This window comes from Cydia strobilella, chromosome 6, assembly GCF_947568885.1.
Source record: "Cydia strobilella chromosome 6, ilCydStro3.1, whole genome shotgun sequence".
NCBI lineage: Eukaryota > Metazoa > Arthropoda > Insecta > Lepidoptera > Tortricidae > Cydia > Cydia strobilella.
The window spans coordinates 10,412,895-10,438,354 of NC_086046.1; the positions used below are offsets into that span (position 1 = coordinate 10,412,895).

Genomic DNA, 25,460 nt, shown 5'->3' on the forward strand with positions numbered 1-25,460 from the left:
TTATAATTTCAAAAATAAACAAAGATAGCCACAGTAGGTACTAGTACAAGTTGGTCCACGGGATGGATAATTAATACAGTAAAAAGTTAATATGAAAAGGCTCAGAATATTAATAGGCATTTTGCATAAAGAACAACCTCGCATGCATATTAAGTTATTAACGTAAATGTATCTACTTACAACATTGCAACAGTACAGTAGTAAAAGTAAGAATGCCGAAAGAAAATACTTAATACAGTATTCGATGTATGAAAATATATGGAAATAATGGCGCCCCGTATAAATTAATATCGTTGCATTTAAAGTGCAGTAAAAAAATATGTTATCCTACTCGCAGCAACCGATCAATATTATTGTTATCCCTGTCTGTCTGAGCATGTCTGAGGAAGGAACAAACAGGGTAGTATGTGACAAGTGATTAAGAGTCGCCCGGCAAGCTCGGTTCTCCATACAAACGTAGTTCCGCTCTCATTTTAAAACGACTAACTAGATTGCTGTGAAACTTTGTATTTACTTACAAGAGGATAAGGTATATCTATGTCTGTAATTAGTTTATGTAGCTTCAGATACCATAGTAAACAAGTAACTGTCAAAAAAAAAATTTTGTGACACACTTTTATTGCTGACTGTACTTCTTCTCATTTGCATGTCTATCGAGTACTTCTTGAGACCTTTCTAATGAGCCTAAACTTGATATGTTTGTGTTTTTCCATCGAGGAGTTCCTTTGGTTACCTAACGGCTGCATCATAAGAACATTCAGAACACCTCCATGTTAGCAAATTATTGCATTGTCACCGGAATTACGACAGTATCTACTCCAAATTTCAACTGAACAGATACCGGGAAGTGGTTCAAATTTTAGTTATAAGATTTGAAGCACTATATATACGCAATGAAGCTAAATAAAAGTGTGTAAAAACCGGCCAAGTGCGAGTCGGACTCGCCCACCGAGGGGTTCCATACTTTTTAGTATTTGTTGTTATAACGGCAACAGAAATACATCATCTGTGAAAATTTGAACTGTCTAGCTATCACGGTTCATGAGATACAGCCTGGTGACAGACAGACAGACGGACAGCGGAGTCTTAGTAATAGGGTCCCGTTTTTACCAAAGGGTACCTAACTACGGAACCCTAAAAAATACAGCGAATTGAAATTTTTCATACAAAACTTGTTTTTGCTTTTTAGGGTTCCGTACCCAAAGGGTAAAAACGGGACCCTATTACTAAGACTCCGCTGTCCGTCTGTCTGTCCGTCTGCAATCAGGCTGTATCTCGTGATCTGTGATAGCTAGACAACTGAGATGTTCACAGATGATGTATTTCGGTTCCCGCTATAACAACAAATACTAAAAACAGAATAAAATAGAGATTTAAGTGGGGCTCCCATACAACAAACGTGATTTTGGACCGAAGTTAAGCAACGTCGGGCGGGGTCAGTACTTGGATGGGTGACCGTTTTTATAATTAATGATCTATCTTTGATGGTACGGAACCCGTGTGTGAGTCCGACTTGCACTTGGCCGGTTTTTTTCGTTTGTTTTATAAACTGGAGCTATATAAACTAATTTCAGACCTAGATATCCCTCATGTCATTGTATGTGCAGTTTCATTACAATCCAACACGTAGTTTTAAAATGAGAGCGGAACTACGTTTGTATGGGAAGGTGCAATTTGGGCGAGCTTGCCGGGGACTTAACTAGCGAGATGCTCAAGGCTAAACAAGTAGATAGCCGCGAGATAGCCAGAACGAATACCTATGACTGTTTGAACTGTGCAGCCGGTGAAAAGGCTATCATCGGTATCATCGGCAAGATCATCGTGCAAGCATCCACATGATCGCAGGCGATCATTGCTTACAACGCAACCATCTGACGATTCCCTTGATTCCCTATGATGCGTGCCCATAAAACCGACAACTCACGAGTCGCAGGCGATGATAGACGATGACTGGCGGGGACTGCCGAGTATCGCCGAGAGATCGAGCCCGCCAGTCATCGTCTATCAATGGGGTTGGCCGGACGAAATAATTAGCAGGGGGCGCCAGCATAGCTTGCCCTGTCAATCCCTAGAATTGTGTCAAATTTTTGTTTTTTTAATGCCCTGGATGCCAGCCCTTTAAGCCAAATCTCATAGAAAAAGGGGCAAGCTATGATGGCGCCATCTCTGCAAACCTTTGACAGTTGCTAACCCCATTCTATCACCGCCGATGGTGTAGAAGAGCCATAAAACAAACATGATGTGCCAGAAATAGTTATAAACCATAGACTACAGATTTTTGGTTCCAGTTGGTACTTGGTGGTTACTGTTTACAAATCAAATCCAAATGAACGCTTATAAACATTTATCATTCAAAATAATCATTTAATAATCAATTCTACCAGCCAACACGAGGAAGCAACTTAAAATTTGCATCAAATTACTATGCCACTCTAGTGGATAAAATGCAAGTTTCTCATTCGGTTTTAAAGAATAAAGAGAGCCTTTACAAGCTGATGTGGTGAAAGTTATATTAACAGATTATGTGAAATACCTACCCACGGCTTTTTGGAATAGATATATTAAATACCTAATCCCAAAAATTGGCGTTCTGGTTTCATCACGAAAACAAAATGCTCGCAATGTACATGTATGTAGGTACCTACGTGTGATGTTGATGTCACATCACTGATGTGAGATCTTATTAAAATTGTAATTTTTTGTTTTTGTTTTAGACTTTTCATACACCATCTTTCGGCGACGAAGAATTCGATATCCCCTCCATTCACGGGCAACATGCGAACGGAGGCCAACCCCCTCACATACAATACAGCCAAATGCATCATGCAGCGCCACAGGTGAACAAAAAAAAATGTATTAAGAACCTAGTCCCAAAAACTCACTTTATGGGTCAGTTCCCTGACACAGGTATCCCTTAGGTAAGTACTTAAGTTGGGTTAAGTACTAAGCTCTTTCATTTGACATAGAGGAAAGAAATTCAAATCGCAATCCGGTAAAAAACGAAACGAAGTGAATTGGGGGTAGGTATAATCTATAGGCATACGCAACTCCATCCAAGTGAATCCATATACCAAGACAATATAAAAATCTACGTACATGATTTATACCTAAGTAACTAACGTATATAAATAAAATTGAACCACACGCCTAGCTTCTAAAATGAACGATTGTTGTCAATTTCGCACCACCCAGCGAATTATTCATTCGAACTGAGCTGGATAATAATAATTTTAGTTTACTACCAGCTAGAAAAAAGCAATAGATAGAGGCTTAAATTTAAAAACTTACCCAATATCCCAGTAACAGCTTAAATTTAAAACAACCGGAAAGTCCCGAAACAACTAATGATGTCTTTGACATTGACACTGACAGAAGTGGTTTATTCATTTTTTATTAGTGTTGTAATTGTTTTTTTTTTCTACCATGAAAAAAAACTAAATTTTAAATAATGGCCTAGTCTTGCATCAGCCCCAAAGAGTAGTATAATATATAGGAGCGAGAAAGTAATATCTCTTTCTCGCTCTTACTTATGGGTGCGTCGCACAATGACCTTGTTGCGGTGCGATGGTGTGTTACGCTTTAAAGGTCTCTCCAGGCTATGTGCGTGAATCGCGGCGCGAGTTCGCGGAGAGAACATGTCGCGACGTTGACGTATGACTCCACACTCGCAAACTTCACCGCGATTTTGCAGTTTGGTTCGCGCCAAGATGGCGGAAAAGTATCAGCTGATCGAGTTTAACTGCTAGTTATCTATGGCATCATACGTGATTTATAGTTGGTCAAGCAAATCTTGTCAGTAAATAGGAACAAAAAAAAAACTATACTCATCCTTTTCTTTTGGGTGCTAGTACTAGTGTAAGACAAAGATAGTATGATTCTCTCTGTCTATGTTTGAAATGAGACACCTTTGTCGACGCCACAACGTTCGCGGCTTCGCGCCGTGATTCGCGCATGAGTGTGGAGACCTAATATTTGCCTCGAACAGCGTTGTCATGTTGACAGGTTATGTGTTGCTCTCCTTTTCGTTTGTTTCCGTCATTTGACTTAATTTTGACCACATCTCGTTCTCGTTTCTTTCTTTGCTTTCGTTGCAGGAAAAAACATTAATATTATTTTCCACCTCTTCTGTATTTTGTAATTCCTATCCTGAATTTTAATAATGTTCAGTTTAGATGTCCAGCCAGGAACCGATAGCTAAACAATAGTATAGTCCTAAAATATACAAGTTGTAAACAAATGTTCGCTTTGTTGTAACTTACTATTTTTTACATTTTATCTCAGATTGATTACGATTAGATAGACCTATAAAGATAGTATAATTTATAGGTGGGGATGATGAACCCCGCCCAAGACGGGCTGGCGCCGCCGGGTGGTGCTCCATCGTACCAACAACCTCTGTACTTGCAGGAACCACACACACCAGTCACTTCACACAGGTAAGGACTTCGTTTTAATACGAGTACGTACTCATAAGAACCTAAAATATTCATTTTATTAATAATATTTTATTCGTTAAGTCTTTATTATTTTAATTAAAAAAATACCATTTCATCTTGTTAATATCTGATTATATGGAAACCCAAATGTATTACAATATAAATCTACCTCAAATATGTACTGACCATTATTTTCTTTTTAGTGGTGCTGGTGCCCCTGCAGGAAACTATGTAATTCAGCAGCAGCCAGGTGGGCAACAGAGGCTGCTGATGATGCAGCCATCACAAGTAATGAATGGCCCACCAACCCCTAACGCAGGCACCCAGAACTCTGCCCCAGTCTACAGCTCGCCACAGAGGGCCTCCCCGCCTGGAACCACTAGTGACGACTCTGATGACAGCGTGCCTTCTCAGCATTCACAGGTACATCAGTCATCAGTCATTTCACAGCTTGCCAATAAATAACATTAGTAAATGTTTAGTAGCAAATAAATATAATGGAGGTAAACCATTTTTAACAATGGCCAGGCCACACAGCTCATATAGCCACATCTAAAGTAATCCTATAAATGCAACATATACAAACACGGCATAACCATTTGTTTGTGTGTATATGATTATGTATGTTACATTTATAAGATTACTTTTGATGTTGAACAGTGCTCTGGAGGATCACACATATTAATAATGTTTTACTTAACCTTATTGCAATGAAATGAAATCTACATAAATTTATAGGTTAAGATATTTGATTGTAACACATTTTCTAAGCTATAGTATAGTGTAATTTTCTAACTCACATTACATACATGTTTGTCAAGATCTGTGTTTGATCTATGTACAAAATAGGTACACTAAGCATGTATGCATGGTTTATTCTTAGTTTTTTTTTTCTTGAATCAATTTCATATCAATAGTTTTTTTTTTTTTTTGTATAAATAATATACTAAACGAAACTATCTTTCATATTATATTTTAATATAGTTCATTGGCATATCAACTCCTTCATTCATAGAAATAATAAAATTTAGAGAGAAATGGTAGAACATAGAAAATTCTAATGGATTGGTTGTTTGTTGGTAGTTGCCTGGTGATGCGGAAAGCCTTCTGCCTATCCATTATTGCTCAGCGAGCCGGCAGCAACAAACTACGCTTCATCAGGTATAGGCAGATTTTATCCCTTAACATACATATTTCTAGGAATATGTTATCCTAACATTACATACATTGCCAATGAACTATATTTGAAATTTAAAAGACTATGCTAGTGGTTACATTCTTAAACAAGTTACCTCTACAGATGGGTGCCGGCAACATGGGTGTTAAAAGATCATCACCTGAACCGATGGACAATGGGATGAATCGTGGCCAGATGCAAAAAAAACCAAAAGTACAAAAGAAAAAGAAAAAACGTGATCCTAATGAACCACAGAAGTAAGTTACACATCCCTCTTACTGATGAATAAAATTACTACACTACCTTAGTTTAATCATTTTAACTTTACCTATTATAATTGTTATTTTCTTGCAGACCAGTATCAGCATACGCATTGTTTTTCCGAGATACCCAGGCTGCAATAAAAAGCCAGAACCCTAACGCAAGTTTTGGAGAGGTCTCCAAAATTGTGGCTTCCATGTGGGATGGTCTTGATTCTGAACATAAAAGCGTAAGTGTATTTTCACATAATGTTATAGATTGCTAGTAATAGTGGTATACAATCAACAGGATTAATATTATAACTTACAGGAAGTTAGCAACCAGTGGCGGGTTTTCCCTAAGGCACAATAGGCCCCGGCCTAGTGTCGCGAATATTAGGGGCGGCAAATTGAACATAAAAAACCGCTGAAGAAATAAGTGCCTAAATATTCGATAGTGCGCTCGCGCACATTTTGATAAGCCCCATCATATAAAACATAGATAGAATGTATGACGTAAATGTAATGTAATATAATAAAATATTAAAGTAATTTTTTCGTACCATACATATGAAATATTTTATACCTTAGATATTTCGTAACTCTGGACACAATAAAGTTAGTCAAAATATTCTTTATTCAAATAGGCCTAGCAACAAGCACTTTTAAATTGTCAAGTTTTAAATATTACCTTAATCTAAATATCAGATCAATTTATTGATGCAGTTATTATTATTCTTAAAAACATTGAATTATTATAGATATGTCAAACTTAATAATAAGAATTCACAAAAGGATCGTCAAACACCAAAATTGTATAAAAAATACTAGTCTAGAAACTGTCTAGAATAAAAATCTAAATGTCAAAAAATACGGATTACCTAATATAGGTATTCATTGAATTATCAATTTCATCATTATTAACATAATAATAAATAATTCATTATTTTCAATCACAATCCCACGGTGTTTCATCATTCATGTCGTCTTGTATGCTATAATAGCACAGAATAACTAATAGTATGGCTTTAGAGAGACTTGGACTTGGACGCATTCTACCCCAAATGGTGGGAAAATGGCGATGACAGGGTCGAGTGGAGAAAACGAGGGGAGGCCTTTGCCCAGCAGTGGGACACCAAAATTGGCTAATAAAAAAAAAAAAAAAAAAAAAAATGGCTTTAGAGATAGGTTTACGTTTTACATATTTTTTTAATTTATTAACAGATAATTCAATGATGATATTTGGAAGTTTATTATAAAATCTTACAGACTTACACAGTTACCCATGAATGATTTTTTAATTTTATGGAGCCAAGTGAAGGGTACTGCAAGCTTATGCTTATTTCTAGTATTTATCTTATGTATGTCTTATGTATGTTTTTCTTAAAACTGGCAATGTTTTTATGTACATACAGAATATTCTCATACATATATTGACAGTGCACTGTCATTATGTCAATTTCCTTAATAGGCGGCGATACAATGTTTTAAAAGTTTCGCGCCGTGCGGAGCGCCGCCATTGGCTAACTGGCGTGAGCTAGCCTCTGCTTAAGGGTCCCCGGCAAGCTCGTTTCTCCAAACAAACGTAGTTACGCTCTTATTTTAAAACGAGTAGCTAGTTTGCTCTGAAACTTTGTACTTACATTATAGGATAAGGAATATCTATGTCTGTAATTAGTTTATGTAGCTTCAACCATAGTTAAAAAAATACAGCAAATTTAAGTTTTTCATACAAAACCTGTTTTTGCTCTATTTCATTTGTTTTATAAACTGGAGCTATGTAAACTAATTACGGACCTAGATATACCTCATGTCATTGTATATGCAAAGTTTCGTTACAATCCAACAGGTAGTTTTAAAATGAGAACGAAACTCCGTTTGTATGGGAAGGTGAAATTCGGCCGAGCTTGTCAGGGACTCTTAAATGGCATTCTTTTCTAGCAGTTTCAACGGTATCGCGGGTTAATAGGTGTATCCATGTTACTATTTCAACTTTCTGATATACCACGGAGTGGCATCCAAAACCCCGATCACTGGCTATAATAATACAATAACACTACACTTGTTTTTCAACATGTGTTATCTAGAAATATATAAAATCCATTTTACTCTTAATTTAGGTATATTATCTTTACAGATAAAAATGTATTTGATACCATAGTTATTAATGTACCTCTTATTGCTCATATCTATTGTGATCTCATATTATATATATGTTAAGTATTATAATTATAATGTTTTCTGACTGACTCTTAGATGCCCTTGCAGAGCCCATTTCATATTCGTATATTGTATTATAAGTAAAGAGCTTGTTACACTTTCCTAAATTTAGTAACTGACAAGAGGGACACCGCAATACGTGAGACTAAATAGGAGATATATAAGAAGTAACAAGCTCTGTTTGTTGCGTTTTCACGCCATGCACGTATATAGGTGATTTCCCGCTTGTACATCGTAGCGGGAGCGGATCGGCATCCACTGTAAAGACCGCCTAATATGTGTATGCAATAAATGTTTCGAATCGTGAGTAATGGCTATATTTTATTTTTATAGGTATACAAACAAAAAACTGAAGTAGCCAAGAAAGAATACCTAAAAGCACTTGCTGCCTACAGAGCTAGTTTAGTATCAAAGGTAAGACTCAATATTTGTATTTAATCCACTGTATGTACCTATAGACAATAATGGATACCGACCGAAGACTCCTTATTATTCGTGAGATAAATCTAAACATGTCTGAACGACGGAAACAAGTTTTGCTCACTCTCTTTGTCTCTCTCGAAAATTACAAAATAACCGCCAATCCGCGAAGCGCGTCGAACGGGACAGACGAACTCTCCATTGCTGTCTCGCTCGCAGTTGCGCCGCCGCCGTTGAACCGATCAATGTTCGCTTGGCAACTTAGCTAGAATCCGAATATGACGCTTACCTTGTAATTTAAAAAGTAGAAGCTTTTGAAGCGAAGTGTGTTCAGTGAGCTTTTGTTTCTTTAAATATTGTAAATTAAGTGTTTTTAAAACACATATTGCTGATATTACATTTATTGTTTCAGTGAGAAGTGTATTTTTGTTACATATCGGGTCGTGCTTTAATTTTATTGTGATTAAATAGGTTATAATACGAATACGCGGGTATAACAAAGCAGCGACATAAATTTGAAAGGTTACAGTTTTATTATAGAACTTTATGTGATTTTTCAGTGGTATTTAAAAACTTAATTAAAACGAGACATTTTGGCCGCTAGCTTTCAATGTAGATCTTTAGTATTAAAACATTGCATTTATTAAAAAAGACAACACCAATTTTATTCGTAACAAATTATCGTCTCGTTACCGCAACTTTTAAAACAATTTTCATTTATTCCATAACGAATCTCCTATTTGCTATAAAACCTAACCTATTTTAGGGAGGTGAACAGGAAAGTCCAGCCATGTTTAATCACGGCAATAATACCAACTCGACATATGGAAATTACTACCAAGGAGTACAAGGACAGACATATGGAAATGGACATTCGCCTCAGGGATATGTGCAAAATGCAGCACCTCAGGGGTACACTCCGCAGAACTACCCTGGTGGACAGCCTCAGGCTGCTTATACTGGTCAGCCTGCTCAGGGTTACCCACAAAATCCACAGCAGACACCACAGAATTACCAAGGCAACATCGCACATAACCCTGCTACATACCAGGTATGTTTTTATTACAACACTTGTATTTAGCTTCACCTCATATATTTGTATAATTATGTGCTTAAATACTTGTAACTTAAATTTGAACCACTTCCTGGTGTCTGATTAAGCTGAAATTTGGCATACTCTCTTATATCCGATGATAATGCAAGTTTAGACTTTAGACTCATTAGAAAGATCTCGAGAAGTACTTGATAGACATGCAATGCGAAGGAGAGAAAGTACAGTCTGCAATAAGTGTATAAAAAAATAGAAACTTGTTTTATTGTAAACAAGCTAATAGCAATAATAGAGATATTTAAGTTTTGTTTTATTCCTCATTTAACATAATCTGGTCTCTGCATTCAATAATAATACTCATGTTTAATTGAAATGTAAAAGAATATGAATGATCAAAATAATCATCTCTTTATATCTTAGTTATTATTTAGTGGCTTGTCATAGTTTTCATCTTTGCCTTTAAAAACATGTGCTACACTTTTGCCAACTATTATAATAATTATTAAAATATATATATTTTTTTGTATTGCAGGGTGTTCCAGGGCAAAACCCCCAAGGTTACCAAGGCAATCCAACAACACCACCACAAGCATGCCCACCCAACGTTACCCAATCACCTAGGAACTACCCGCCAGCCCAGTCTCCCTCCCACTATGCCCCAACCTCCGGCATGGCTTCACCTCCGGGATACAGACAAGTGTCCTCCCAATCTCCGCCTATGGGACAAGTTCACAGTGCTATGCAATACCATCATTCTCAGCAGGTAAATAATTTCTGATTGGTTGCTTTGCAGATTAGTCTTAAATATAAAAACATACATCATTTTCCTAATGCATTTAATTATATGTGAACCCCAGACACTTGATCTCAATCCTATTATAATGCTAATAATTTATAAAATCCTCTAAAAACACAATCAAGATGTAAAAAATTTAAAATCAGAAAAAAAACTGTCTTAAAAACTTAATAAAATTGTACTTTAAAGTGTTTGTAACCAAAAAACAGTTATGCCAAGAAAATGAAATTAATTAAATCCAAGCAAGTCACTTGGTCAGGTTATTATGAAAATGGTAATTACAATTTAATATTCTGATTTTTTTTTAGCAAATGCAACAATCTCACCAACAACTGCAGTATCAACAACAGCAACAGCAGCATCAACAACAACAGCAGCAGCAACATCAACAACAGCAGCAGCAACAAATTCAACAGCAACAAATTCAACAGCAACAGCAGCAAATCCAACATCAGCAGCTTCAACAACAACAACACCAACAACAATCAGCACAACCCCAGCAGCAGCCCCAGAACCAAACTCTTAAACCTGAACCACATTCTCCTAATAGCAATGGCAGTTCTGGCATGCCTCAGCACTCTCCAGAGGTAATTCGACAATTTTATCTTACTGCGCTCAAAGGGTAGAATTTTCAATGTTCACAAATGTAATAGGGTTTTTCATTATTTTACCTAAAAACCACCATTATTGCAAAAAAAATTATTGATCCGTTGTTATTGAGTACAAAACAGAAGAGGACAGTTTATTTTTATATAATAGACCTTGATTAGTCTTAGACATTTGACAAATTAGATCAATTGTCCGCAGCAAAATGAAAACGGAAGTACGCCATCATGCATCCGTCAAGGTTGTACCAACCCAGCCATAGCCAATAGTGAATGGGAGGATGAATATTGCTCTAATGAATGTGTTGTCAGCCATTGCAGGTAAATACCAAGTGACTATTCCTATAAACTCTATACCGATATTGTCCGGATCGGATACAATTGCACTTAATATCTAAATATGATAGCTGATCTGAAGGTTGTTAGCTGGTCCGGCTCTAGTCATGCGATTTGAATAATATTTATACTATAGGGTTGTTGACACATGTTGAATTTTATAACTAAATCTTGTTAAATAGATAGAAAATGAGCAATTTATCACAATCAATTGGAAACTTAAAAAATATATGGGAATAATAAAAAAATACAAGATTTTTTTTAAATAATGGAATCTTTTGGGGCATTTTCTAAGACAATGGGTGCCATACAGACATTTGATCCTCAAAACAAACCTGATCAACTGATAACATTAATAATAAAAATTTGTCAAATACCCTATTGTAAGGGTTATTTCAATGCTAATACTGGCCATGAAAATATTTAAACTGATGCGAATCTTTTTTTATTTTATTATACGAATTAAAGCTAAACCAATGTCATAACTAAACCAATTTTAATATTTATATTATATATATTAATTTAATTGTAATAACAAAACTTCAGTCAGACACAGACATATTAAATATATTAATAACGGGTCACTCACGTATTTTAAGTCGAAAACGCTCGACATGTGTGTTTCACTCCGTACCGAGCAGCGTCATCAGGAGCTTGCGTTGACGGTGACGGACCGGCGCAGACTGCGGGCCGCAGCCCTCCGCGCCCGATGACTCGGCGCGGGCGACGGTGGCGCCAGTGAGTGTTGTGTGCAACCTCTATCTATCTATCTATCTAGCCCTTTTATTCTGAGCGAGTATGTCCCGTAGCTCAGTGTGCCGCTTGGCAAAGGCCTCCTCTAGCTCTTTCCATTGAGGTCTGTCGTGGGCCACGCGTCTGATGTAGCACACGTGTATATATGACTCATGGTATAGTTATAATTTAGATTTTGCAAATTTCGGGAGCGGTCACATGTATGACGCCATTATTTGTCACTCAGGCACTATAGAGATTGTCTCCCAGCAGTTTTATGATCCTTTTTATATTGCTAATAACATACTAGAAGCTTATGCAGATTATCCTGAAAATGACCAATTTCGTTTTTTTTTTTACTTTAATGCATTAGCTCTAGCAAATACCTGCATTTTGATGCATAATTTTGACATTTTTGGTCTGATTTTGATTATTTGGATATCATTGTATGGCTTGAGACATCAGCTTAAATTTTGTACTACATTGCTTTAACGTCAGACTTTTGGTTTGGTTGAAAAACCCAAATAATGTTTTTTTTTTTTTTTCATTTTGATTTATTTTTAAATTTCTTTTAAACTGTTGTATATTTTGGTACATAGTGTACTAGTGAAATATATAATATTTTATTAGCTTTCTTTTAATACCCTACACGTGTAAGTGCAATGCATAGTTTGGGTGCAAAATGCAATATTCGCAACGAGGCGGGAGTCATTTTGATGACGTCATTCCGCTGAAGTAGATGGCCGGCGCCGCTGTCTTCCGGCAGTTTTGGAGATCCAATACCATGCCCAACAACATACTAAAAGTTGGTGGCGGTTTCCGGATCTGAACTATCTCTTCGACCGTTTCCCATAAGGCATAGTACTAATGATAAATGTATAGAAACGGTCCAGACTTGGAATTGGCAGCACCTAAACAATTTTTTTTTTACGAATATGTATGTTTTTATAAAATATGTTAATCTGTTTATAAAATGATAGCACACATGACTAAGCGTTTTCTTAAAATGATTTTACACCAGCTCAATAAGTACTGAATGATCCCTCACAATGGTATAATATTAAAATCGCATTAATAGAGCCGGAGCAGCTAACAACTTTCGGACCAGCCCTGTGTATACATGGTTCTCAAACTTTTAAAGTGACAAACCCTTCATGAACATATTTTCTTTGCGGATCTGTTGTCTTATTTATACCAACGTGGCTTAGCGATCTTGCCGTATGTTAGGCTGATTGTTCAAAAGACCACTTTGAAAAGCCTCAGGGGCATCCCGGGGTACGCGTATCCCACTTTCACATCACCTCCACACTCACAGACAAACATATATTTTTAACAATGCAAGAGGCTTTTTGTGCTGGGTATTATAAAAGAGTTGTCTTATTTTCAGGGACGTCTTCAGTTCATGGGTGGCCTCTAATAGCAACAACCAAATGCAAAATTTCTCAGCAGTAAAATAAAGTATGAAATTTGTACATATCAATGTTAGGCAAACTATGTCCACCCTTATAGGAGGTCACAGTGAATCTTTTAGGAATACAAAAATATTATATATTAGTTAATTGATCAAGGTACGATTATTTATTGTCATCTTATACGTTATTAATATTAAACTGGAAGGTAAATAAGAGCATTCCATGAGTTACATACATCATGTTAGGAGTACATTTATAAATCTAATAAGTGATGCTCATAAATTTGTGGTTTAATTTATACTTTATTTTGGTTCAACTACCTATTCATTTGTGGCCACCTAAATAAAAAAATATAACGGGTATAAAGGAAAACGGCGAAATGTACGAGCGTCAATATTATACCCTCATTTGCTTTATAAAGAATAATACCTACTCAAGCTAGACATTATAAACTGCCATAGAATTTATGGAATTTTATGTATGTATAAACTATTATTGGAAGAAATAAATTGTAAGAAGTCATAACACTCCTCGGAGGGTAAACTGACAGCAGTTTAAAAAAAATGCGATTTAAAGTAAGGATAAAAATGGGGATGTGTTTAAAATTTTGTGTCACATTGCGGTAATTTCATGATAGTACTCCCACAATGCGTCAGTTTTCTCTTAAGAGGCCCACTGATTACCAGTCCGCCGGACGATATCGGCCTGTCAGTTGTACGGAACTGTCAAATTTTTGTTCTAACTGGCAGGCTGATATCGTCCGGCGGACTGATAATCAGGGTATCGCATTTTGGATACTGTACAAATGTTAACTATTTGCATTTATGTTTTATTTTTATTTTGCTATGTTTATGGTACATTCCGCAAGCCACTTACTTATCCATAGTTTCCAATACATGGACATTTCTATCGTAATATCTTTTTTAAGTTCCGTATTGTTGACTTCCAAAACTAGATAACTCCATCAAAAAACTTTTTTCATAATACCATTGTTATTCATTACATCCACGTATTTTACTCGTAGTCATAAAGAAAGCGGAAAGCCTCTGGTCGTGTATAAATAGCGAAGTCTAAATGAATCTAGAGTAGGTTGATGAATTAAGATCGTACAAAATTCAAGCAATCTTTTAGTCGAATTATGTTCCTATACAGTAATTATAAATACTATCAAAAGTGCAGAAAACTGAATCAGAAGAGGAATAAAGAAAGAATGTATTATAAAATACAATGTCGACGAGCCAATAAAACGATTGTACGCTTTCTGATTTCATACTACTTTTATAACTACCTATTATAAATATTACACATAATGTAATATTTCTAGATGGAACCTATTACTCACTAGTAGTCTGCAAGACACAGTAGTAAAATTTGGCGTAGTAACTATGTTGGCAATATTTTACATTAGGCCTTTGTACTACGATAAAAATGTTTTTCCTTGTTGTAAATTATTAGGTAAAATGGGGCAATAAAACCAAGAGTGCGTTAATTCAATTAATGTTACTTACATTACAAACCCTTTACACTCTCATTTTGGTTTCATAATGTTCAACTAAATTATCTTAGATATCAATCCCTTAGTATTCCGCCGCCAAATTCAAATAACAGTAAAAATGTTAACTTTCAATTTCATTTATTCTTTCTAAGGAAGTCTTTGTCGTATTTGGTTTAATCAATATTTAATTCATGCAAATGTTGTTATACCAATTGTAATAATGTATTTAATACATTGTAAATGTTTCATAAATATTCATAACATAATGATAAAATTATAGCAATATCCGACAATTGTTTACTAGAAATTTGATTTTGTATAGAATTTAGCTGGACCAAAATTTTATTTGAATATGAAGGGTGATGATATTTATAAGATACTACAAATCAAATGTCTATTGTATGATATTCGATACAATTTGTAAATAAAACCTGCAATAATAGAAGTAATAGAAATTACATAAAGCATAATAATTATTCTAATTTTATGTTTTTTATTATATAGTATTGTTAGAATTAATTACTAGGAGCAAATTATCTTTATAAAATGTACCATATAACAATGTATAAAATGTAATTAGAACAATTATTTCATTAAATTTCTTAAACAATAAGCTACATTTGTCTTTGCATTCCAAAATAAAACGTAACTTTAGGCCTGATTTCCTCCTACGCTGAACTCGGTCGCTGACGTCGGTCGGAAGAAAATCTGCCGCGGACGTCAGCGTCGCTGTGCGGGGGCCCATAGGACATGATGTTAATTCGTACCAAAGAATATACTTCGTACGCTCGACGCTTGATTTTCAGCGCACACATCGTTTTTTTTTGTCTGACCCACTTTCCTATATTGATCTCCCGAATTAGGAAACTAAAAAAACCTAGGTTTTGGCGTCAGCCTTTTATGCTGGAGACGCTGGTTCGAATCCGGCCTCGGCTACTGCTAGTGTACAATGACCGAACGGGATAGTCTTATGTATCTTTCAGTAGGAGTAGCAGAGAAAGCGCTGTTATTGTTTGTCCTTGTCACAGTCTGACATTTCTTTTGTTCCCCACCGTAAATTTAGTATGGTTTATGGTGGGCAACAAATAAACTCAACCAATCATATTGTCGCATTCATCATTCATTCTGTCCCTCACGGACGCACGCGTATAGCACATCCATAGGATCCTACCATTTATGTAGAAAGAGGAGTTAGCCGGTAGCCCTTTTCGTTTGGCATGTTGAGGAAAGAGATGCAAACAGTGCAACTTCGATAAGTCACGAATAGAATCGATTTATCAAATTGCAAAGAAAAGTTGAAGGCAAATGGGGTTGGCAACTGTCAAAGGTTTGCAGAAATGGCGCCATCATAGCTTGCCCCTTTTTCTATGAGATTTGGCTTAAAGGGCTGGCATCCGGGGCATTAAAATAATCAAAAATTAGACACAATCAGGGCTAACGCGTATGAATTCGCCGCTAGGCGCGCTAGTGTAGATGGTGGTCTTTTCCATAGTTCGAAATGTCACTTCAATGACTGACAGCTGGTATTTAGTCTTTTGGACATAGACCTAGCATTACATAGACCAGCTATACGCGTGCGCCCGTAAGGGATAGACATAGATGACGTCATAAACGTGGGGATACCATATTGGTAAAAATTACCCCAATATTTGATATCACGTTGGGGCGATTACCCTGGAGGCAAAGTTAGCTTGTTTGACGGTATTAAAAAATTGTTAAATAAAATGTCAATGGGCCGTTCTTTTTAGGCGTATAAACAATGAAATACCTCCTATAATTCGCGCAGGTGGTACAAAACTAAATATGTTTAGTAAATAAAACGTAAAATAAAATGTATTATGGGTTTTAATTTAAAGAAATCACAAATCGCAATCACACCAATTAATGTACACCACATTTAATCTTCACAACATTTTTTTATTTATTTTTTGGAATTAGAAGTACGAAAAAACTTCGAGGTCAAAATTACCCATAAAATTATGATATTTTCATCTGGTATCCCTAACATGATTGTTATGCAGCTAAATTAAGAAGAAGTTTAAAAATGGCTGACCTCAGACTCCTACCTACCTACGTAATTTGGGCGGATAATTTTACAAGTAATGTTTTGTTAATTTGCGTAAATAATTGTGATATTTTTATTGAAATCGTTTGATTCTACATTGCTTTGAGTGTAACGTAATTTTACGATGTTATTCTCACATATTGCGTTAAGAGGAAGGTGTAAAATACCGTACTTACGTGTGAAAGGTTATGATCTCATATTTTTGCTCAGAGCGGCTATTACAGCCGATTACAGAACAATTCACCAGTATTTTATCAAAGTTCAAGCATTCAAAACGCTAACCATCACTATATTTCATAAGAGAAAGCACAATTTCATACAAAACAACGATAATTAAACAAGCAACGAACAAACATGACATGTCACGTACTTATTTGTTTGCCACAACCTCGGTTGTGGCAGCGGTGGAAAAGTGAAACTATGACAAGGACAAACAATAACAGCGCTTTCTCTGCTACTCCTACTGAAAGATACATAAGACTATCCCGTTCGGTCATTTTCCCCCACCCCTCATGACCGATCCAGTTATACTAGATTCATGCTTTTGGACCACCATCAACAGAGGCGCCAACTGGTGAGCAAAAAAACGATAGCCCTCATTCTAGGGATTGACAGGGCAAGCTATGCTGGCGCCATCTGCTAATTATTTCGACCGGCCAACCCACCCCATTGTTAAATCTGTATATCCCCTGTAGCAGTGATTATAGTATGGATGGTATAGAAAGGATGCCAATCTCTTATGGCAGAACTGTTGCAAAAGTGACCGCTTTCAGCTTTAAATAATAGTTCCTTAGACTAGCTACGCCACGTAACCTTCTTTCAAAAAAGATTTTGATTGGTTATTTTCTTAAATTAAATAAATTTACGACCTCTGATTGGTCAATAAGTCGCTATCAGGGAGAGAAATTTGGAATCTTTCTTATCTGTCACACTTGTGTGATGTCATATCATACATGTCATCATCATCATGGTTTTATCTGTGGGCTGAAGTCGGATTTCGTTCTTACGATAATTATTGAAATTATTCGACTAGGATATACATTTTAATATGTATTGATAAAAGTAATTAGTTCAGTGTAAATGTTCTTTAATTAGATTTCTAGTACAACAATTGTAACCTTTTTGTAATGTGTTTAAACTAGTCTAACAAGAATCTTAGATCCTTCTGCCAAGTGAATTTGTCGATATGATGGATGGAAATGATTTAACGTCTGAAGCACCGCGGAAGGGCATAATTTCACAAGGATGGACGCGTATATCCCAGGTAATTAGATAGTTATTAAACGTTTATATTCTCCTATTCCTAGCAATATATAATATGTTACTACAAGTATAATTTCGTAGACATTATACCTAACCTACTTGTGGAACGGTAATTAAATCAAATAACATTCGACCAATATCAATTATGTTAAGTATACGTTTTCTAGTTAGAATTAACAACATCATTTGTCTATTTAGATATACCAGGGAACACTAGATAGATGGACCCCATACACAAGAGGCAGATGGATTGGAACTATCCTTCTACTTGCAGTATTTATGCTTCGAATATTTGTTAAGCAAGTGAGTAATAACAATGTGGCACTTGTATCTGTTTTATGAAATATTTTTGAAACCATTTAAACTACTGCAATAATTATGTCAAATATCCTGCTTAGCTTACCCCTATTTTTCTACATTTAACATAAGTATGTATGGACTCTGTACCTATATTAAAGGTTGAAAAACTGGCTGGTGCTCTTTCCAAATACCTTATGTTTTGGTTTGTATTTTGTATACTATAAACTTTGTACTTATTTCAAAACTGGATACACAGCAGGTCTAGACAGAATCTCACCTCAACATCTGAAAGATCTCATTTCACATTCTTTAGGCGATTCTGGCGAACAGCTTCTAAATTCCATAACAAAATTAATCAATAAAATGTATACAGGAAACATTAAGCCTGACATAGTCCCCTTGCCCTAAAAAACAATAATATCAACAACACATATATAGACATAATAAAGAATATTTATTCAAAAAGCACAAGCAGAGTTAAACTAGAAAGGCAAGGCGAACCATTCACAATTGGGAGAGGAGTGAGACAAGGCGACCCACTCTCTCCAAAACTATTTATAGCGGTTCTGGAGGATATTTTCAAGAAAATGGACTGGAATCGAAAAGGAATATGGATATCAAACAAAAAACTAACGCATTTAAGATTTGCTGATGACAAAGCCATCTTTAGTGAATCAGCAAAAGACATGGAAAAAATGCTACAAGAACTGGACTTTGAAAGCAAAAAAATCGGCCTGCACATGAATGCATCTAAAACTAAAATCATGTCAAACTACAACAAGAAGACTATCAAAATAGAGGAAAAACCCATAGATTATGTGGAAGACTATGTATATCTGGGAAAATTAGTATCTTTCGCAACAACCAGTAATGAAAATGAAATTGATAGAAGAATAAACACAACCTGGAAGAAATACTGGGCACAAAAAGAAATTCTCAAAGGCAATTACAATCTTAACATGAAAAAGATCATAATGGACTCCTGCATTCTTCCTAGCTTGACATATGCATGCCAAACATGGGTTTACACGGAAAGAGCGAAGAACAAAATTCTATCTTGCCAGCATGCAATGGAAAGAAGTATTTTAAATTTAAGAAGAATACAAAAAACAAGAAATATAGACATCCGCAAGAGAACAAAGATAACAGATGCCCTGCAGTTTAGTCTGAAACAAAAGTGGAGGTGGGCAGGTCATGTAGCAAGATATCAGGATCAAAGGTGGACAAATCTTGTAACAAAATGGCCAGGCCCAGCTGGAAAGAGAAGAGCGGGAAGGCAAAGAAAAAGATGGGCAGATGACATTGTACAGGCTGCGGGAAAAAAATGGATGGATGTTGCCACCGACAAAGAGAGGTGGAGACAGATGGAGGAGGCTTATACCCTTGGGGACCACTAATGTGGGACAAAGCTAAATAATAATAATAATAAGTCCCCTGATGGAGGGGCAAGACCAATAGCCGTTGGTACAAAACTTCGGCATCTCACATTCTAATTAGTAGTTCGGCACATAATATCTAAATAAAAACCTCATATTGAACCATTACAACTAGGCTTTGGCACCAAAGGGGGTGTACCTCTCTAAGAAGACGTCCGAGGTGTTGATCAAGATTGATGTTAAAAATGCGTTCGAATCGGTAAATAGAGACACCCTGCTGACAGAAACAAAATTAAACATAACATACCCGAAATTTACAACTATCTCCTTCTATCCTACGCAGACCCTACAAAATTATTATATAGCAAAAACATTCTTTCTTCAGAAGTTGGCTGTCAGCAGGGTGAACCGCTCGGGCCAGCAATAATCTCCTTGGCATTTAACCATCTTGGATTCCAAAATAGTCATCATTTTTGAAATCTGCTTTCTCTAAAACCTATAAAATAATCCAAATTTTATATTAAAGGAAAAATAATATAACTTTAAAATAATATTATGCATGATGACTTTTATGAAAAAGAGTATGGCTGCCATCTTGGTATCCAAAATTGTCATCAGTTTTGAAATCTGCATTCCCTTAGTTAGTTAGTTAGTATTGCTGGGCATTTTCCGCAACTCAACATCCAATGTGCCTATTTTGCATGAAACGAGGTAGCGCTACTCTAACCACCCCAGCTCCTCCACGAAGCCTAGCAAAGTCTTCAGGTTGCTAGTTGCCTCCTTTAGTGTGCATGGATTCCCTATGTATTTGCTCCTATATACTGTTAAGGTCAGTTTAATAAAACAATCCGATGATCCAGCAAGCTTTGTATTCACGTACACTCCGACATAATCAAGTAACTTAACCTCTAATCACAACGTTTGGCTATTACAATATGACAACTCGATCTACACTCGTTCGTAGTCTCCCTCGTTCTGCCTCCCAATCGTAGTGCCATTTGACGCCATCTTGCTTCACCGGAAGCGTTACGATTTAAAATGTGTACGACCAATCGTTAGCCAGCTCGAAATGTCAAATACTCACTTCCGCTATTAATTAAATGAATATATTTTGATAAACAGTCTTAACACTGTTTATCAAAATATACAGAAATTTAAAATAGATATTTTAATAATTAATTGTGACTATGAAATGCTAACATTCGGCCTTTTCTGACCTTTTTATCGTCTCGATAAAATGCCAGTAATAAATAAACTATTATGTGTGACTCAATCTAAACAGGGTTTAACTTTACAAACATTAACGTTATTTTTCTAATTTTAACGTTTTCGATCGAATTGCTTTTCATAGGTACCTTTTGTACTATGTTATATTTGTAATATATTTATCTAACAATGATAATGCGATTATTTTAAATATTAATACTGGACATTTCCAAAACACATCTTACATACAAATCACAGTACTGGAGCCCCCTTCATGTCTCTAATACTGCCTCATATAACTAATCACAATACTGGAGCCCCCTTCATATCTCCAATACTACCTCATATCACTAATCACAATACTGGAGCCCCCTTCATGTCTCCAATACTGTCTCATATAACTAGTCACAATACTGGAGCCCCTTCATGTCTCCAACCGGTAGGCAGTAGCCTCATATAATCTAATAACAGTACTGGAGCCCCTTCATGTCTCCAATACTATCTATTACCTCATATTTAAAGTTAAGAGGCTCAACAAGTTTCTAATAACATAATGTAGTTACTCAATATTTCAATAATTAAATATCTCAAGATTCAATAATTCAGTAACTCAGATCCAATAACTCGAAGATGTAATAATTCAATAACTCAAAAGATTCAATAACTCAGTCATCATTCAATAACAAATAATCAATAATTCCAATAACTCAAAGAATCAATAACTCAAAGAATCAATAATTCAATAACATAAAGAATCATTAATTCAATAACTCAGATTCAATCATTCAATAACTCACAAGCTCAATAACTCGAATAATTCGATAACTCGAATAATTCAATAACTCAAACAATTCAATAGCTCAAATAATTCAATTTCTCAAATAATTCAATACTCAAATAATTCAATAACTCAAATAATTGAATAACAGAAATAATTCAAAAACAGAAATAATTCAATAACTCAAATAATACAATACCTCAATAATTCAACAACTCAAAATAATTGACTAACTCGAATAATCCAATAACTCGAATAATTCTATAACTCGAATAATTCAATAACTCGAATAATTAAATAACTCAAATAATACATAACTCAAATAATTAAATAACTCAAATAATTCAATGACTCAAATAATTCAATGACTCAAATAATTCAATAATAGAAATAATTCAACAACTCACAGGCTCAATATTTCAATAACTCGAATAATTCAATAACTCAAATATTTCATTACTCAAATAATTCAATAACTCAAATAATTCAATAACAGAAATAATTCAAAAACAGAAATAATTAAATAACTCAATTAATTCAATACCTCAAATAATTCAACAACTCAAATAATTGAACAACTCGAACAATTCATTAACTAGAATAATTCTATAATTCGAATAACTCAATAACTCGAACAATTCAACAACTCGAATAATTCAATAATAGAAATAATTCCATGGCATAAATAATTCAATAACTCAAATAAATCAATAACTCAAATAATTCAATAACTCAAATAATTCAATAACTCAAATAATTTAATAACTCAAATGATTCAATAACAAATGATTCAATAGTTATTGAATAATTCGATAAGTAATTCGATGACTCAAATAATTCAACGACTCAAATAACTTAATGACAAATAATTCAATAGCTCAATACTCGATACTAAATTCTCGATACTCGATGTTCAATGCCAGATGCCGTTACAAAAAGAATAAATACGATTGTAGAGTAGCGCTAGTAGCACGCGCAAGGCAGGGCGCGCTGGCAGCACACTCAAGGTAAGGCGCGCAGATAGCACGCGCACGGTAAGGCGCACTGGTAGCACGCGCACGGTAAGGCGCGCTGGTAGCACGCGCATGGTAAGGCGCGCTGGTAGCACGCGCAAGGTAAGGCACGCTGGTAACACGCGCTTAGGAGAGGCGAGGCGCCCTGATAGCACGCGCCTGCAGATGCGAGGCGCGCCGACAGCACGCTCTTAGAAGAGGCTAGGCGCGCTGATAACACGCGCCTGCAGAGGCGAGGCGTGCCGATAGCACGCTCTTAGAAGAGGCGAGGCGCGCTGATAGCACGCGCCTGCAGAGGCGAGGCGTGCCGATAGCACGCTCTTAGAAGAGGGGAGGCGCGCGCTATCGGATGATCGATGCCGGATGCTCAATGCCGGATGCTCGACGCCCGTCGCTTGACGCTAGATGATCGATGCTAGATGCTAGATGATAGATTCTCAAGACTCGAGACCCGATACTCGAGACTCCAGACTCGAGACAGATACTCGAGACCCCAGACTCGATACTCCAGACTCGATACTTGATTAATAAATCAATAAACATTAAATCATCATTAATTCATCATTAAACCATCATTAAATCATCAATAAATCATCAATACATCATCATTAAATCATCATTTAAAAAGTCAATTCCATTACTAGCAAACAGGAAAACAACTCAAAATTCGCATTTGATTACTTTGCGTCACATGTGAATAAACTTTTTTTTAAAACAAATCATTTTTAATTTTTTGGTTGTCAAAGGCCTGTCTCATTTCAAACATAAGAGACAATCATACTATCTCTGTCTTACATAAGTACTAGCAGCCAAAAGAAAAGGATGAGCAGTTTTTTTTTTGTTCTTATTTAGTGACAATTTGGTTTGACCAAATATACATAGGAAATGTATCGTCAATGAGCTAAGTACCTATTGTCCAATTTTATTTTATTTTAATTAGATGGCATTCTAAATATGGAGCTTCCTTATAACAGTTATAACTCAAATAGAAATTACAGAAGTTGGCCAGGCTGAGAACAGCACAACGCCAAGCAATTGACTTCATCATCTTATTTCTTATTCCGTAATATATATGCAAATTTTCTCATAATTGGTACATAGCTAATATTTTTCTATCGGTTCATCAAATTTACTTTTTCTCTTCAACTTATCTTTTACTTCTGGCAAAATACTACACTAGTTATACTTATGGTATATGTGCTAGATGTCGATGATTGAGATGAAGTCTCAGTTTTAGAGCAAATCACGACATCCATCTCATATTACCATATCAAATCATTCATATCACATTTTATGATAGAAAAAGTGGGTTTACATGACCTGATGTCCAGTGGAGCGAGCCCCTCGCTAAAGCCGTGGAAGCGGGGTTACTCCTGACTATCACAACTCTGCTGCATGGGCCATTGATCATCATGCCTCATCATCAGCCACATTTTCCAACAACTTCCTGCTCTTTGGCGCTCAGGGGTATAGCTGTCATCCTCTTCATACTACTCGTCTCTTTTTCGTTAATGAATGTGTCTAAAATTATACTGAGTCGCACATATATGGTTAATAGTTAATTGAGAATACTAATTACTCATAATAACTTGTAAACCTTTTGTAAACTGTTACTAATATGATAGTAGTCTTTGTAAACGCATAAACATGATTGGGATTACCGTAATTCCTTACACGCAACCTTACTTACTGAAATTTTCAACTTTCTTCGTCATTTATAAAGGTATAAACTCTTACAAATGATATCAACTGATGTAAACAACAGAAATCGTTATTTATATTATAGCCTCTTTTAATTTAAAACTATTGTAAAATTTGTAAACTCACTGTAAACTACTGTTAACACTACCTATATTGGGCATACCCGCATAATATAATGCAATTTGAGATGTAATTGTCTATTATCTAAAAATAAAAATTGTTTCGACCAAAGCGCTTAAACCGTTTTTGTTTTAGATCAAACTTATGATAGTGAAATAACTACAAACTTCAAATTATCACCAAGAAAGACGAGAAAAAAAAAGCAAAAAGAAAAAAAAATGTGCATATATATCAAATTAGAAAGACCAATAATTTGCGGTTACTTAACTTCAAGGGCGCAAGTTTTTTTCACCAAGGTTATTCGAGAACCTTGACTAATCCCGCCTTCTGACATGTTAAGGTCAGTTTAATAAAACAATCCGATGATCCAGCAAGCTTTGTATTCACGTACACTCCGACATAATCAAGTAACTTAACCTCTAATCACAACGTTTGGCTATTACAATATGACAACTCGATCTACACTCGTTCGTAGTCTCCCTCGTTCTGCCTCCCAATCGTAGTGCCATTTGACGCCATCTTGCTTCACCGGAAGCGATACGATTTAAAATGTGTACGACCAATCGTTAGCCAGCTCGAAATGTCAAATACTCACTTCCGCTATTAATTAAATGAATATATTTTGATAAACAGTCTTAACACTGTTTATCAAAATATACAGAAATTTAAAATAGATATTTTAATAATTAATTGTGACTATGAAATGCTAACAATACTTC

At 35.6% G+C, this 25,460-nt stretch overlaps 2 protein-coding genes across 5 annotated transcripts in view; both read left to right on the top strand.

Moving 5' to 3' along the window:
- LOC134742372 (TOX high mobility group box family member 3-like) overlaps nt 1-15,536 on the top strand; it is a 40,968-nt gene extending 25,432 nt beyond the window's left edge. For 3 of the 4 annotated variants that reach the window (XM_063675475.1, XM_063675477.1, XM_063675478.1), the window contains exons 3-14: nt 2,715-2,837; nt 4,327-4,436; nt 4,640-4,859; nt 5,520-5,597; nt 5,737-5,870; nt 5,968-6,103; nt 8,406-8,486; nt 9,259-9,543; nt 10,076-10,306; nt 10,648-10,926; nt 11,147-11,265; nt 13,400-15,536. In XM_063675475.1, coding sequence (XP_063531545.1) covers nt 2,715-2,837; nt 4,327-4,436; nt 4,640-4,859; nt 5,520-5,597; nt 5,737-5,870; nt 5,968-6,103; nt 8,406-8,486; nt 9,259-9,543; nt 10,076-10,306; nt 10,648-10,926; nt 11,147-11,265; nt 13,400-13,469 — 1,866 coding nt within the window. In that variant the 3' untranslated portion in view covers nt 13,470-15,536. The remainder of the gene's footprint in view (nt 1-2,714; nt 2,838-4,326; nt 4,437-4,639; nt 4,860-5,519; nt 5,598-5,736; nt 5,871-5,967; nt 6,104-8,405; nt 8,487-9,258; nt 9,544-10,075; nt 10,307-10,647; nt 10,927-11,146; nt 11,266-13,399) is intronic. The other variant, XM_063675479.1, reaches the window with a different exon arrangement.
- Nucleotides 15,537-17,974: 2,438 nt separating this feature from the next.
- Nucleotides 17,975-25,460, top strand: part of LOC134742078 (protein RER1) — a 30,416-nt gene continuing 22,930 nt past the window's right edge. The window contains exons 1-2 of the mRNA XM_063675010.1: nt 17,975-18,248; nt 18,446-18,550. Coding sequence (XP_063531080.1) covers nt 18,171-18,248; nt 18,446-18,550 — 183 coding nt within the window. The 5' untranslated portion in view covers nt 17,975-18,170. The remainder of the gene's footprint in view (nt 18,249-18,445; nt 18,551-25,460) is intronic.